Source organism: Rhodamnia argentea, chromosome 4 (genome assembly GCF_020921035.1).
Source record: "Rhodamnia argentea isolate NSW1041297 chromosome 4, ASM2092103v1, whole genome shotgun sequence".
NCBI classification, from domain to species: domain Eukaryota; kingdom Viridiplantae; phylum Streptophyta; class Magnoliopsida; order Myrtales; family Myrtaceae; genus Rhodamnia; species Rhodamnia argentea.
Window position 1 is genome coordinate 11,975,195 of NC_063153.1, and position 16,311 is coordinate 11,991,505.

At 38.1% G+C, this 16,311-nt stretch overlaps 1 protein-coding gene across 1 annotated transcript; it reads left to right on the forward strand.

Moving 5' to 3' along the window:
* The first annotated feature begins 4,060 nt into the window (after positions 1-4,060).
* LOC115746722 (disease resistance protein L6-like) lies at positions 4,061-9,508 on the forward strand. The gene is made up of 6 exons (XM_030682609.2): positions 4,061-4,610; positions 5,727-6,831; positions 7,000-7,272; positions 7,354-7,672; positions 7,754-8,895; positions 9,319-9,508. The coding sequence occupies exons 1-6, from the start codon at positions 4,114-4,116 to the stop codon at positions 9,424-9,426; spliced, it is 3,444 nt and encodes a 1,147-aa protein (XP_030538469.2). The 5' UTR covers positions 4,061-4,113; the 3' UTR covers positions 9,427-9,508.
* The last annotated feature ends 6,803 nt before the right edge of the window (positions 9,509-16,311 follow it).

The window sequence follows — 16,311 nt, forward strand, 5'->3', positions numbered from 1 at the left end:
TCTTCCAAGTGACCAGCCTTATAGGCTGCTTGATGCTACGACGCTAGTCGTATGGGCCACATCGCTCAATTTACTATTTTGCAAGTCAATTGATTGATGCTACGACTAACTTTTTTTAGACTGGACTGAACTCAATATAACTTTTTAGGAATCCAAATGAAGTGTGGGTAACTTGAAAAACTAAGTGATTCAACTGAAGAAGAGGCGACCGACCGTGTGCCTGGAGAGGAGATGATTTGGTGACCAAAGGAGAGATCGGGGACATCCACTGTTGGACCTAGGCAGATGCTAAAATCACAGATAGAGACGCGTGAAGGGTCGACATCGTCCACGAAACGAGTCCACCTACAATCACATTCGCAACTTTTTGTTCATCTTTTCGGGCTTTTTCTCTCTTGTGGTTTAGGTCAGCAGTATCGGAAGAAGATGATGGGAATTTCAGTGAGGAGAGAGAGATGGCATTCGATGGAGAGAGAGAGAGAGGGAGAGAGAGAGAGAGAGAGAGAGAGAGAGAGGGGAGAGCAAGGACAAGAAAATTTTTGGTTTCTCAGAAGTTGCTCAGAATTTTCGATTGTGGTTCATCTTTATCTTTTGGCACGCAGTGGACTTTGTCAGTCTTGAGCGTCCCCAACACCACCCCCCACCCCCTTTCCTAGGTGGAGCGAGCAGCTCATAAGATCGAAATACTTAAGGATGTAAACTCAACTGATGTCAAATTTACAAATGATTCAATCCATCAAATTGATACTTTAAAATCTCGATTACAAATAATAACGCTATTAAGAACTGATTTGACAATTTACTCCTGGCTCGTGCAAGTCTATGCTCGAATCATATGCTTGTGACAGTTCGTAACTACACATCGCTCATCGAGATAAGAACCGACCTAAAAAAAGCACGAAAGACGAGGTGAAACCCCAGAAGTAAATGGGTGCATTTGTTGTCAACATTTAATTTATAAAAGTTGCGGGTATTATTTACTCTAATTTTGAGCAAATTGGGAATTAAAAAGCTTAAATTGAGCATCCAAAAGATTTTTTTAATGTGTTTCCACTAAACGACATTTCTCCCAAAGTTGCTTTTTAAAACACAGTTTACCAAACAATTTTTTTCTTTTTCACGAAAGCACTTTAGACTAAAGTTTTTTCCATTTTCCAAAAGGCTTTTCACACCCATTGGCTCGTTCATGCTGTGACCCACGACCATTTAAATGTAATAAAGACTCAGAATTTTGTTTGGGAGGAGCTACAATCGGAACCAGCTAATGATGCCGCCCCAGGTGATTTTATTCTTCTTTTTATGCCCTTTTCCTGTTTCTCTCGGTTTCCCAATATGGTCAACCAAGGACTTCCCTCCGTGCTCGCCAACAAGTTGCAGTAATTGAAATTTCTGCCACGACCCATGTCGATTCCGGTTCAATTACGCCGGTCCAAAGTAGCCAATCGGATCTTGTTCTTTTGACCTCCTAGTGGAAACGAAGAGCAAATTGCAATTCCAACGGGTGCAAAACTCGCAAAACCATGCGAAGGCACAACACGCATGAAGCGCACGCCGAGATAAACTCTACAAATTATTATCAAAGCTCAACAAGGCTTTGAAACTTTGTTTCCTCCCTAGACCAGACCAGACCAGACTAGAAAAAATCTCTCTTATTTTTGTAAGGAAAATTCTCATACTGACATGACGGTAGGTTGCCCGTCAGTATGAGGGGATTTTCGGCTCAATATTTGATGTGAAACTAGATTGTATAAATAGATTATATCTATTTGGCCAAATGATACCTTGAACCGATATCCTACTAAATTAAGAAATAAAGTTTGTGTAACTTTATGTATTCTAGTTAACTAGCATAGTACAATATAATGGTTGTCTAATTTCTTATTTTCCTTTCCTCCATCACTTTGATGCTCTCTGCAAAAACTAGAGTCAATAATGGTTGCTTATGAGGTAATCTATCTATAGAAACATCTATAGAACGCTACATATAATTCTAAGAAGGTGGGACCTCGGTTCATTTTTGAGAAATGCAACCCCAGACCTGTGGGGTTGCGCATACTTATCAAGTCAAAAAGGAAGAAGAAAATATTTAAAATTGATCTAAATAGGAGTAGGTTTGCCTCTATAGTCTACTATGGCGTGTGATGTGTGAATACAAAATAAAATGAAAACTTGTCATGGAACGACCATAAAAGATTCTAAAGGAGACATCGGACATTGATGGCGGTCCAAGATGACAACGCGTTATAGAATTGTTCCTTCACTGAACGTCCGTCCATCCAGCCAAACGGATGAGCACTATCTTGTAACAAAGACAGGGTACAATGAGCTAATGAACATAATCATTCCTTCACTAGATTTTCCAGTTTCCACCCAACTAACATACAATAGTTTTGTCAAAATCCAACTGGGCTTTAGCAAAGCTAAAAACAACGTTGTTTTGGGTGGCCTGCCGTTGTCCATGTAAGTCGCCATATAAGATTCTGTCTTGGAAGAAATTATAATAGATAGTGCTTTGTCGCACTGATATAAGTTTGGGAGTTTCTATGAAAAAAAAAAAAAGAGTTTGAGATTTTGGCATCTCTATAGGTGTATTTTTGAGTTTTCTGTGGCAAAATTCCTAACAAAAATTCTTTACAAATTCTGCTTGGGGAGCTTTTTCGAGCGACGGGGGAGTTAATTTGCGTGGCGGGGTCCATAACGCTATGATTTTGATTCCACTGGACCGTCACATTCTTCTTTTGTGATAGACTTTTGGACAGTGCGTTGGAAAAGTCTTAAATGGCGGTCCATTATTTAATTGCGCGTTCGCCTTGAATGGGGAAAAGTAGTAAACAAGTCAAAAGTCTTTTATATTAATGGTAATTCAGTTCTGAACTTTTCAATTATATTAATTTAACATTAAATATTTTCATATTGCTATCAACTCAGTCGATCCAACCAATTAGGCCGGACATCACTGATGTGGATGTCGGTGGTCCTACGAGACGCAATCGGCACTAATGTGAGCAGATTTAATACAGCAGCTAGCAACAGGTTTATTGAATTGAAGACATCTGTAGAGATGGAGTCTTATATAGAGCATGCGAGAGAGAGGGTACTAACAATCCCATAGAAATGATAATACGATTTGGCAGAGATTATAAGTGCTTGGAGGTGGAGACCATAAAGTCTTATAAGTGGTCAGATAGAATGCGCGTCGATTTTGTTGGCATTCTTGGGGGGATGGTTAGTTCAGACTTTGGTCTCCTCTTGGGACGACTTGTGTTCATTTTTGGACAAACCTGGACATGGTCACACGGTCGATTTTATTTTATTTTTGCTAATTTGACAAAAATCATTCAATTTCAGAGAAAAACTCTGGAAGGCGTAGTGAGTCTCTTTCACGCCTAGTTTTCAATACAATGCAAAAGAGGAAAGATCAACGAGAGCATCTACTGGAAACTAGAGTTTGATTGGTGGATGAAAAGAAGTGTTGATTCCTTCATTAGTTATCGCCTAACGAAGAACAGTCCCTAAATTAAGGACTACAATAGCACACCACCCTTTCTTTATTTTCTATTAGTGGTGGATTTAGTTAACAGAAAATGAATGATTTGAATAGTATTTTTCTAGAAACGGTTGCTTATATGAAACATATTTCTATTGTCCACGAATATATTTACCCATAAATATTTGTCGATGATGAAAACATTTTTATATGGCTAATTATTTTTAGCGATATGTTTAAGATAATATTTTTTAAAATCATTCATTTTTTTGTGAAGTAAAGTAGTCTAATACACATGACCTTTGATATCCATAAAAAATTAAATAAAGAAAAAAAGCATGACCATTTCACTTTAGAGGAACCAGAAGACATGACAGTGAATGCAATGAACATTCTGCACAATTCATGCCGCTGCCCCGTTTCCACATGCTTACATGCCTCATCCCGTTCTCCCTACTGGTATCCTACAAAAGTCCAAAATCTCTCTCTCCCCTCTCCTCCCTCCCTCCCTCCCTCTCTCGTTTGCCTAGTTGATATCCAAAACCTCAGCTCATTTCTCAGCTAGGCCACGCCACACAAACTTTTCTTCTTCTCTTCAGGTAAGATAGACATATCTAGAACTACCTATGGCAAACTCAGAGGCCGGAACCAGTGGTGATGTTGCACCAACATCAGGAGGTGAGTACCAAGTATTCTTGAGTTTCAGGGGGCCCGACACTCGTCATGGGTTCACCGACTTCCTCTACGATCGCTTGGTAGATGCCGGAGTCCATGTATTCAGAGATGATGATGAACTTCGAGTCGGCGAAGTGATTGGGGAGAACCTAAGAAGTGCTATCAATAACTCCATAATCTACATACCCATCTTCTCTCGGACTTATGCCTCCAGTAAATGGTGCCTCCGGGAGCTTGCACATATAGTGGACAACGTGTCCAAATCAGAGAATGAGAAGAGCATCCTTCCCATTTTTCTCGACGTGGAGCCCGAGGATGTTAAACTTAAAACGCCAGTATATAGCACTGCTTTGTCGGATCATGAGACGAAGTTTCCGGATGAAGTCAAGGCATGGAGAGCAGCTCTTGCAGAGGTAGGAAAAATCAAGGGATGGAACGTGCAATCGAGGTAAAAAACTTTTAAGATCCCTACTTATTTCTTCCTCTGTTTTTTTTTTTTTTCCTGTTTTAGATGATACAACGCTGCGCTGTCAAATGATTTCTTGTAGTCTCTTTTTTTTAAGAGAAAATAGTGAAGGTGATGACCAAAATAAAGTTCAGATTTTGCATTCACATTAGTTCACATTTACTCTTAATGGGGAAAAGGTGGAAAATATCAGACATAGCATCCGGTGCCCACTTTGTTTTACACATTTCCGAGTGCTCCTCAAGAAACACCAATTATATGAGGAAACTAAGATTCGGTAAAAAGAAAAAAAAAAAATCAATAGAAGGGAGAGGATCCGGAGAATATGTAAAGAATGACGGGGCTGTCATCTCGGGGACTCGAGCTCTGCAGAGCTCATGGCAGGCCCAAATCGAGGCCGGACGATCGTTATTGACCACTGATCTGAGGTCGACGACGACGACGCGCAGGCCTTTGAGTGGTGTAGCCATGCACACAGAGGACTGTGAAAGAGAGAGAGGGGAGATGAGGTGTAAGGTGTTCTACAACTTCACGCCGCTACGAGCACTGGTACTGGACCAGCAGACAGAGGCCGAGGACGGCGGCAGCTGAAGGTGGATGGTCACAGGTCAAGGAGAGTGGTGAGGGTCCTTTTGATAAGAAAGTTACGGCAACAGATGCAATTTAAAAAGCCTTGAAATAGTAATCCCCAATATGATTTCTATGATTCGTCAATAACAACACATAGTTTGGCTGTTCAATCATGAATTTAAATCTAACACAGATTCCATATCAACAAACCAATTGTGTTCTTTTATAGCATGTGGGCCAATAGCTTCTCCAAAGTAAATGAGCTGTTTTTGCACAATGTTTTAGAGTGGGCGATCTCTTATGTTTTAGAGTGACCAACATGCCGCCTTGAGAATTCCGGATTTTTATCCAAAATGATGAAGATATTGGAAAGCAAACAGACAGGGCCTCTCCATTTTGTTTTGATATCGACAAAGAAGTCCACCTTAGATAGGTTAATTGCAAAATTAAGATTTTGACAATCTCACATTTGATGCATGCATATGAATTTAATCTAGTAACTAATTAAAGAGCTTTTGTGCTTTGCAGCCAAGCAGCTATTGTTAAATCAGTTGTTAAAGAGGTTTTGGAGAAGCTAAAGATAAAACAAAAATTGGTGACTGAATATTTAGTTGGAGTTGATGATCGGATAAAAGATTTGACAAAGTTATTGGATGTCAATCACGATGATGTGCGGATCCTTGGAATTTACGGGATGGGTGGCATTGGTAAAACAACTATTGCCAAAGTGATCTTCAATCAACTATGTTCTCATTTTGGAAAGTGTTGCAGCTTCCTTGAAGGCGTTCGAGAAAGGTCGATTAAGGAAGGCATAGCTCCGTTGCAGAAGAAATTACTATATGACATTGGTGGTTCTGAATCTGTAGAAAAAATTAACGATAGTGAAGAAGGAATGAGGAGGATTGAAGGAACACTCAGCAATAAGAAGGTCCTTGTTGTTCTGGATGATGTTGATAGGAAAGTACCCATTACGGATCTAATAGGAATTTCCAAATTAAATCGAGGATCTAGGATAATCATTACAACGAGAGACAAAGATATTCTGCAAGTTGAGGGATCTGAAGTTAAAATTGAACAGTATGAGATGCAAACGATGGATGAAGGTACTGCACTTCGTCTCTTTTGTTGGCATGCCTTTCGAAAAAAGTATCCTTCGGATGATTATCATCGGCTTTCAAGCGACATTGTCTCAAGTACCGGTGGACTTCCATTAGCTATTGAAGTCATAGGTTCATTACTTAATGGGAAAGACCAGGAAATTTGGGAAGAAACGTTGAAAAAGTTAAGGAATGTACCCGAGAAAAAGATTCTAGAGAAGTTGAGGATCACCTATGATGACCTAGATAAACATCATAAACAAATTTTTCTCGATATAGCGTGCTTGTTTTTCAATGAGAAGAAGACCGATGCAATTTACATGTGGACCGATTGTCAATTTTATCCTAAAGGAGGAATCAAAGTCCTTACTGATAGGTGCTTAGTAAAAATCATGGACAACGATAAGTTCCGGATGCACGATCAACTTATAGCACCGGGAAAGCAGATTGTTTTTGAAGACAGTCTAGATGACCCTGGAAAGCAGAGTAGGTTGTGGATTGCAGAAGAGGCCCTCCAAATAATAAGAACAGAAGAGGTAAGTAAGAAACGTCCCTTTTTCAAATAGAAGTTGTATATCCTAGGATGGAGGATTGTTTTTTCATTTAGGATCTTTATCATTTTTTTTCTTGCCCATTCAAGCTGTAAAACATAGTGGTTCGAAGTTGACAAACTTCTTTGCATCATTGCGAAATTTCACTTGCAGAGAAAGGACAAGGTTCAAGCGCTCTCCGTAACGATCCCAGAGATTACAAATGAAGACTTTGAAAGGTTCCCAAACCTAAGATTCCTTGAGTTACAAGACGGAACTTATGCTGGGGACTTTGCAAAGTGCCATTCAAATTTAAGATGGTTTTCTTGGAGATGCCCTCCTAAGAAGGATTTTGGGGCGAGCAATTTGTATATGAATCGGCTTGTTGTTTGTAAACTTTACATGGTTCACTTCAAGGATGATTCAAAGGCATGGGACTTGATCAAGGTAAATTAAATCATTTATTTCTAGTCTGATAGTTCTTGTGTGCGATTGTTCTTACACTTAACATGCCATCAAATTTTACAGGGGGCACGAGATTTGAAAGTTCTATCCATTTCTGATTGTAATGGCATTACGACAATCCCAGACATCTCTAAATGCTTGGGTTTAGAGAGGTTGACTATTTACCAATGCGAAAGTCTAAATAGAATTGAATGCTCCATTGGAAATCTACGATCGTTGATTGAGCTGAAAATTGAAGGGTGCTGGGATCTTATAGATTTGCCTGAAGAAATTGGGGCACTAGTGAAGCTCAAGCACTTCTCATTGTTGAGATGCAGAAGGTTGAGAGAACTTCCGGGCTCGATTGGGAATTTGACCTCATTGACAGAGTTAGACTTATCGTGCACGTGTAGTGCCAAACTCCATTGGAAAGTTAGGATCCAAGTACTTGTAATCTGAAACTTGAGAATTTTTCTTATGACAGACACGGGAATAAGGGAACTTCCTAACTCCATTGAAAAGTTAAAGTCATTACGTATCTTGCGTTTTCCAGTAGATCCGAGATATGTTCAAGAGAATCGTGATTGGCGGTTCCCTAGTGGCATCGACACGTTGGTAAATCTTGAAGAGCTAGATCTCTCTGGGTCCGGTGTTGTTGGTGGAGTTCCCTTTGGAATTGGAGAATTGTCATATTTAAGAATCCTAAATTTAGAACAGACCCGTATTTACGGAATCCCAATGTCAATCAGCATGCTTCATCACCTCGAAACACTAAACCTAAGAGATTGTCATGAGATTCAAGAGTTGCCGCAGCTTCCTACCAGTTTGATCTGTCTACATCTTAGCTCTGAATCATTGCTCTCAGTCCCTAATCTGTCGAACCTTACTAATTTAGTTGAACTGCTATTAAGTAATCGCAAATTTCTTGGAGAGAAATCAAAACCACTCACAGGATGCAACTTAAGGTGGATTGGGAGGTTATCTAGACTGAAAAAGTTAGAGCTGAATCTGCTAAACGTCCCTGCACCTCCAGACTTGGCTTCTCTTTCTCACCTGGAAGAGCTTTCTTTGTTTAGCCTAGACCTAGAAACCCTTGTGCAGCTCCCCTCCTCTCTGCTGAGATTGGATTTTCAATTCTTTAGCATCAGGAGGGCAGAGTTACTTCCCTCGTGTTTGAGATTGAGAAATTTGTCGACATTAGAGTTCTATGGTGGTGAAGTGGAAGACATTCCACTCGATGGACTTCCACAACTGAAGGAGTTAATTATTTGCTCTTGCAAACGGCTTCAGAGATTATCCATTCCTTTGGAATTAAGGAAACTACGGCAAGCGAGTGTGTCATCTTGTCCAGAGCTAGTTGAGATACAAGTTGTGGGTCTTTCGGAATCATTGAAATCCTTCTGCGTTTGTGAGTGCAAATCTCTGATAACCATAAGTGGTTTACCGTACTTGAAGAACCTGGAGAATTTCGCAATCCTGTGTTGCGACGTACTTACTATTGTTGAGGGACTTCAGGAGTTAGAGTCTCTATCATCCTTGGTAATCCGAGAGTGCCCATCATTGAGGAGGAGTGGAATCTCTTTGGAGAATTGCAGAGAGGAAATTCTTCTAGATACACCAGAGAAGGTATGACATTTTCTTCGGTAGATGTGTGTGAATGCATGGCTTTTCGAAATTGATTGGTTCTGATTTCAGTTTGATGCCATAAAAAAGTACAGAAACTGTTGACAAGTTAAATATTATTCTAAAATGCACATGGAAGAAAAATATATTTTTTAATCCAACGAAGGAAATTTAACAGAGATGATCTTCAACTAATGGTAATTGGGAAGTCCATTAGTGTTCCTTGCACACGTTCTTTTTACTTTGCAATTTGGTTTTGTCCAAATTAAATAAATACACAAAAAGTGTTATAAGATGTAATTTTTAAAGTGATTTCTCGTACATAATTGAGCGTTGATAATTGCGTGTAAAGTGTGTTAATATTGGTGTCGCAGCATTTAGCGATAATTGCCCTCTTGAACTTTTAACACGGTTGCATAATAGCCCGCAAAGGCTGAAGGCAGGAAAAAGACCACAGCTTGGTGGAAAAAAAGAAGGTTTTGGAGGAGGAGCAAAGAATCTCCCAACGACGAAAAGGAAAAGGTGAGTGACTAGTGGAGACGATTGTGAGCTGATTCTCTTTTCTCTTATCTTGGGTTGCTGATGTTCGTCCTCACATTAGTCAATTATCTCCACTGCCGTTTGGAGTCGAATGAAAAGGAAAAGGAAAGCTGGTTTTGTAAATAAGACATTAGAATGATACTGTCCCACGAGATGTTCATCTTTATATTCGGAAATCGACTACCTAATTTTTAATTCTCTTTAACGTTTCTTTAGCGATCTGGGACTTTTACATACAGTAGTTGAAGAGGAAGTGGTCCTTAGTTGGGCCTCAAAGGGGTTCATTTCGACGTTGCTGCCTTTTTGTTTTTGGTGGTGACAGGACGTGGAGTTCAAGCTGGATTTGCTCGATGAAAAAGAATGGACAACGGCCTGGCGATTAGTCCGTGAATGTGCAGGTATAGATCAGATGAAGCTTTCTTCTCGCCTCGGTCTCTCTATTTCTTGTAAAAGAACAAACCCGAGATCTCAATATTCGACCAAGTCAATACGGAGTGTGAATCTCGCTACTTATGTGCAGGTAATTGTAGCATTGCCTGGAGCCAGAGCAGGAGCAACAAGAAGCTGGCGGTGACCGGTGCCGTAGATCCGGTGGAGTTCTTACGAAAGCTGAGGAAGCGGAATGACGCGTACATACTCTCTGTCAAACTGTATTGTGAGCCTTTTCGGTCGTTCATGTAGATTAATTTGTAACGGTCCTCATTGACGGGATTTTCACATAGGATAAGTATGTCGATAAGTACAGGTTTGAAAGTTTTAGCGTCAAACTTTTTTTTTAAAGATAAATATGTTGCAGGGGTTAATATTTGGAGATTCTTGATGGTTTAACAAGGACCCGCCTTTGATAAATTGTGCAAAGCAGTCTTGATATTTATTATTTACTATAAATCCTCAAAGAGGGAAATTGGGGTGGTAAATCAAGTTTCTCCGCCCTCCAGCACGCGCCCCCATGCGCGTGGCGCTTTGCAAGAAATCCTTCCCATTATCGCCCGATCGATCTAGAGACTAGAGGTAGCTTTCGACCGAAAAATAAAAAAAAATCTAGAGGTAGCTATAAAGGTCTAAAATCTTATTTGATTTATATTTAATGGTGGTTGATCATAAATGAGTGTTTTTTTTTTTCGATCGAATGTCATAAATGAATTATTAAAAACAAGCTAAATTGATCATGAATAGGTTATTCAAAAACTTAATGGGTTCTAAATAAATTATAAGCGGGGCAGTTAAGATAACTATCTTAAGTGATTTATAAATAAAAATTTAATTTTTTTTAATAATTTATTATTTTATTTATTTTGTATGTCCTTTTTCTTTCTTCTTTTTCCCTCATTTTCCTCCTACCTCCCTCACTAGTGGCTGGCGGTGGCCATCGGAGAGCCCCGAGCTCACCGGCCTTGAGTGAGCTCGTGCTGGCTAGGATTGGCCGCGTCTGCGCCCGGTTGCCGAGATGCTTGCTGTTGTTGTGGCCCAATGACCGGCTAGCGAAGGATGAAGAGCAAAAAAGAAAATAAAAAATTAAGAAATTCTGTTTTTGTTAAAATTATAAAATTTGCCCGCATTACTTTAGTAATAGATTTTCTAAGAATTTATAAGAAAATTAAATATAAAATTATTTTGATAATTTTTTTCGTCGATCCTGCCGCAGGTGCGACGACCGGCGACCCCACCGGTCGTAGAAGAAAAAAAATAAAAAAATATATAAAATCAGATTTTTTAAAAACTATAAAAATTTACTCTTAGCAATACATGTGTATATATATCTTGGAAAATGTATAAAAAATAAATTTTTATAAACTGAATTTTAATATTGAAGGGTTTTAACAATACGGATCGGGTCGCTAAATTTGTATAGCATGAAATAGATCAAAATAAGTTAAACGAGCCAATATGATTTGGGCTGATTTCAATTCGACCTATCCATTTAACGGCTCTAGATCGGTGTGGCTCCCAGGGGGCGATTGGGTCATTTCGCGGGTGTTCCCTTGAAGGTAGGCAGTCAAAATCTGACTTTGCCCTGGGCCTGGGGGGCAGTGCGCACAGTGCAGTGCCTGCCACGGATCCGTCATGCCTCCTCTCTCTCCTGCTTCGAAAAGAAAATAGCTATTATTAATCAAGAAAGACGATCGGGACAAGAAGAACCACGACAAGGAGAGAGCAATAAGAACAAGCAGTCGAAAGACTCCAAGGCTGATCTGCCCAAAGTCTACCCGTGTCCATACCTTTCTCTAATCCCAGTTTTCATCTCTTTGACCAACTGGTTTATACAGAAAGCTATAAGATCTTGGCTCCGCTATTACGTCAGTTCACAACCATTAGTCATCAAATTATGTTCATGTTGACGGCTCTACAATTAGATCTCGAGTGCTTTTTAACTAACGTGACCTGATAAATCACTTGTGCTAGCTAACAATACGCCACATAGGATGCACGCACGTTTACGTCTTCACTTTTTAGGATTCATCCTCATCCCATTCATGCTCAATGTTCCAAATCTGTCAGGTCGAGACAATCAAACGTTAGAAAAAGTCATGTTATGATGTTAATGGCTTCAAAACTAGTTTGCCAAACCAATCTAACTTGCGCGTTCTTATAACCATATTTCCCTCTTCACTACCTCGGAAGGCTAAAAAAATGCAAGAGCACCCATTCGCAATTGCAATTGAGGATGATGACCAAAATCAACTCCAGATAATGGACCCATATTGATTTGCATTAATACACCTCTCTGAGTGCTCCTCAAGAAACACCACACAAGGAAACTAAGCTCCCATATTGATTTGCATTAATACACCTCTCTCTAAGGGTCTGTATGGTAACACTCCAGGAAAAAGTGTTTTGTTCCCAAAGTGTTTTGGAAACACTTTTGAGAAATAGAAACACTTTTGGAACAGAAACAAGAAACAAAAAAAACTTGCTTCTGTGTTCCTGGAACACTTTTTAAAAACATATTTGGAACATTTTTTAGAAACAATTGGGAAAAATTTTATTTTTGAACACACTTTTTTCACTTTTGTTCTTGCACGAATACGATGTTGACACTTGATTTTTGATCATTTTATTTTAAAAAATTAATTAAAAATATGAAAACAATTCATAAAATTACAAAATCAACCTTGGAAGCTTTAGCCTAGCCTTAGCAACCAATTTTGAACAAAAAATATTTTTTGTAATTTTTGACATTTTGCAGATTTATTTTAATTATAAAAATAGCAGAAAATAAGGAAAAGTAGTATTCGTGGTCAGAAAAATATGCAAAAATATTCCATATTCTTATTTTAATTCCCTTTTCATTTTGGTCTCTTAAATTTAAAAAAATTCAGTTTGGGACCACATGCCTCTTCATTGAACATAATCCTAAATTGACTAAAAAATTTCATTTTAAATCATTTTAGCCAAAATTTTTACTTTTAGAGTCATGACATGAGATTTTGATACCTTGCATCTCATTTCAATCCTCATGTTTGGAAAATCGTGCATAAATTACTTATACATATATTGGTCCAATTTGATCTAGTAAATTGAACAAATGTGATTTAATTTGATTTAGTAAGTTAAAAAGATAAAGACATTTTAATTTTAATATATATATAGTCCCCTTAATTAAATGAAAAAAAATTAGGAACAATTTTTTTGCAGTTACCAAACGCGTTTCTTTTCTTCTTCTTTTTTGTTCCAGAACGGAAAGTTTATGCGATTACCAAATGTGTTTCTGTTGTTTTTTTGTTCCGGGAACAGATTTTTTTTGCGATTATCAAACGCGTTTTTGTTCCCAAAAATCGTTGCTAGGAACAGAAACAGAAAAAAAATATTTCTATTCTAAAAGTTGTTCCGGGAATAGAAACGTTACCATACGCAGCTTAAGCTTCGGTGAAGAATCATGTCTAAGTATTCAATAGAAACTAGAGGATCCTGAGAACATGTATAGAACGACAGGCTGTCATCTTGGGGCCTCGAGCTCTGTTGAGCTCGCTGGAGGTCCAAAACGAGGCCGGGCAAGTTCGATCTGGACCGGGTGACGGGTCGGACGCGACGACCGTTGCCGACCTCTAATCTGAGGTCGGGTGACTGCACGGAGGGCTCTGAGAGGTGTGGCTGCGTGCACAGACGGATGGGAGAGAGAAAAGATTCACGGAGTAGTGGGTGCCGGATGTTTGCATCCGTACGATTACCGGACAAGTGCACTGCAGCCAAATTATGGCAGTGCCATGGCCTCGCGCGTCATTTGTCTCTTCGTTTGCGGGTCATCGCATTGCCATTATATTAACAACTTAATATGCTTACTATAGTTCATCAATATCAACACATAATTTGGCTGTCCAATTGATAAATTTGAATCTAACACATATTTTATATGAGCAACCTAATTGTGTGCTTTTATGGCTCGTGGGCGCGCCCACTGGCTTCTCCAATTGTGTTCTTTTATCAACCATCAATTTAACCCCACGGGAGTTGGGTCTCTTGATTTCAATTTTGAACAAATCTTAATGTGACATAGCTCCTTCAAAGCCATTATAGTTGGCATAATCAGATCCATAAGAATACTTTCATGCATAAGTTAAGCCCATACAAATAATCTGGCTATTTTTTCAGGATCATATATATTTTTTCAACGACCCACGGGATTCGAGTCTTTTCATTGTACATTTGACTATTTCTTAGTAAATTAAAGCACATATTGCATGAACAAATAGTCATATATCATGTCAGGATGTAACTTTTTTACGAGTGAAACTTATGACGAACAGAGACACTAAATTAATTTTCAAGCATATTACTTTATATTAAGAAAGAATACAACAACCTACGGACTTTCATAAACTGGTTTGAAAAAATATGTCCCATGGTTATGGATTTTTCATACGAAAAGTAGAAAATATAACTCTTTTTTAGTTATAAAATTTAAAAAAATTGAATTTATATTAGTGTTTTAATTGAAATAACTAATTAACATTAGAAGATTGTAATATATGAAGTACGATGCGTAATTAAAGTGAAAGTAAGATGAAGAATTAAACATAAATAAGAGAAAGAGAAATGAAATTGCATAAAGGATTTGGCTAGTTACAATTTCAATCCTACACCTATTGTACGGATCTAATGCATTCCTAAATCTTGCGATTGTTCCAATGTAGTCCTAAATATTTGCTTGTAATTTCAATGTAATCCTTCCGGTCGATTTTCACCTAAAATTGTTAACGTGGAACGGTCCAGTTATTGCTGTCCTACGTGACACGATCGGTTATCCGACATGAAAAAAGTTAAATTGAAACGATGTCGTTTTGTTTATAAGAACATGACACGTATCACCAAAAAAAAAAAGTCTAAGATATAAAAATGCCCAAATCAACTCCCCCAATTCATCGAAAACTCTGATTTCCATTAGGGTCCCCAACTTCCTCAAATCAAACCCTAGTTCGGCAAAAGAACATATCAAAAGTGCCCAAAACAAAAAACGGATCCCTTAAGTGTAAAAATCGGAGAAAAATAACCACTTAAGTGCTAAATCAGAGAAATTCCAACTAAAATGATTATACGATATTTCTAATTAAATTTTCAATATGACTTGGTAATTTCTTAAAAATCTAGTCCACGTGGACCCTCAACATAAAATAAAGCTAAAAAATTTAAAATATTAAAATTAGATTTAAAGATAAGCTAAAAAATTATAAAAAAAATTAAAAGAAGAGATTTTAATATCATTTTAGCTTAATTTCAGCTTAACATTAATTTTTTATTTTTTAATTCTAATTAAATTTGTATTTTTTATTTTCTAATATTTACTTTTGAAATTTAATATTTTTTTATTGCTGAGCGAACCACCAGTGAGCCAGGTCAGCTTTAGATATTAATAAAAAAAGGCCACGTAGGATTTTCAGCTAAGCGGATCCGAGTTGGCACTTAAACGATCATTTTAAAAAAAAGTTGGCACTTAAATAATCCAAGAAAAAAGCACCGTAAACAAGATTTGACATTTATGGTGCCTTGTTTTCTTAATTTTCCCTCGCAATTCCCAATTGCCACTAGTCAAAGTCCAGAGAAGAGATTAGGTACCTCGAGCTTTTGCAGTAGAAATTGATAAAGGGCGCTCATATTATGTGTACATAGAAGTCTTCAATCTTTTCACAAAAACCAGAAGTTTAAAAAATAGATATTTCTTTTATTGGCTTTTTTGGTTCATTGTGAAATCTAGTCATGTCAACTTAAGAGTACAAGTGCTAAATAGGGCTAGAGGTAGAGAGATGATGATCATGCAAGCCAAACACAATCTTTTGACATCATTGTACTACTTTTGAGTCACAAATAAAATTTGTACGATAAATTGCAAAAGATTATCTCATGTGTCTGACAATTCATGAAATTTTACTTCCAGTACCACCTTGACTTCAGTTTTTCACTATTACCAGGATAAACATGGCCAACTAATCTTAGAAGCCATATGTAGGGAAAATTACCCCAAAAGTCATAAATATATTGCAATTATGCCAATTCAGTTATCAATATTTCTTTTCCAATTCAATCCTAAATCTTTTGCAATTATATCATATTAGTCCATCCGGTGAATTTTGGCTGGCCGGCATTGACGTGGACACCGGTCAACTCGCGACCAAATATTTTAATACTTTTTAATATTTTTATGATTTTTTTATAATTTTTATTTTATTTTATTTTATTTTATTTTATTTTATTTATTCTTTGTTTTTCTTTTTTCTTTATCCCCCTCCCATCCCTACCTCCAACCGGTTGCCAAGGTCCGACGATCGGCCGGAGGCGTAGCCGGAGAGGCTGATTTGGCTGGCAAGGTGGAGCCTTGCCCGACCATGGTGGGGCTTGACCTCGCCAACAGCATGGCCAGGGGAGGCTCGACCCTGTAAGCCTAGA

Bases quoted from the DNA above. Each gene is read 5' to 3' on its own strand.
- LOC115746722 (XM_030682609.2), top strand. From the start codon at position 4,114: ATGGCAAACTCAGAGGCCGGAACCAGTGGTGATGTTGCACCAACATCA. The intron at 4,611-5,726 runs GTAAAAAACTTT...TGTGCTTTGCAG, and splicing joins GGATGGAACGTGCAATCGAG to CCAAGCAGCTATTGTTAAAT. The intron at 7,273-7,353 runs GTAAATTAAATC...CAAATTTTACAG, and splicing joins AGGCATGGGACTTGATCAAG to GGGGCACGAGATTTGAAAGT.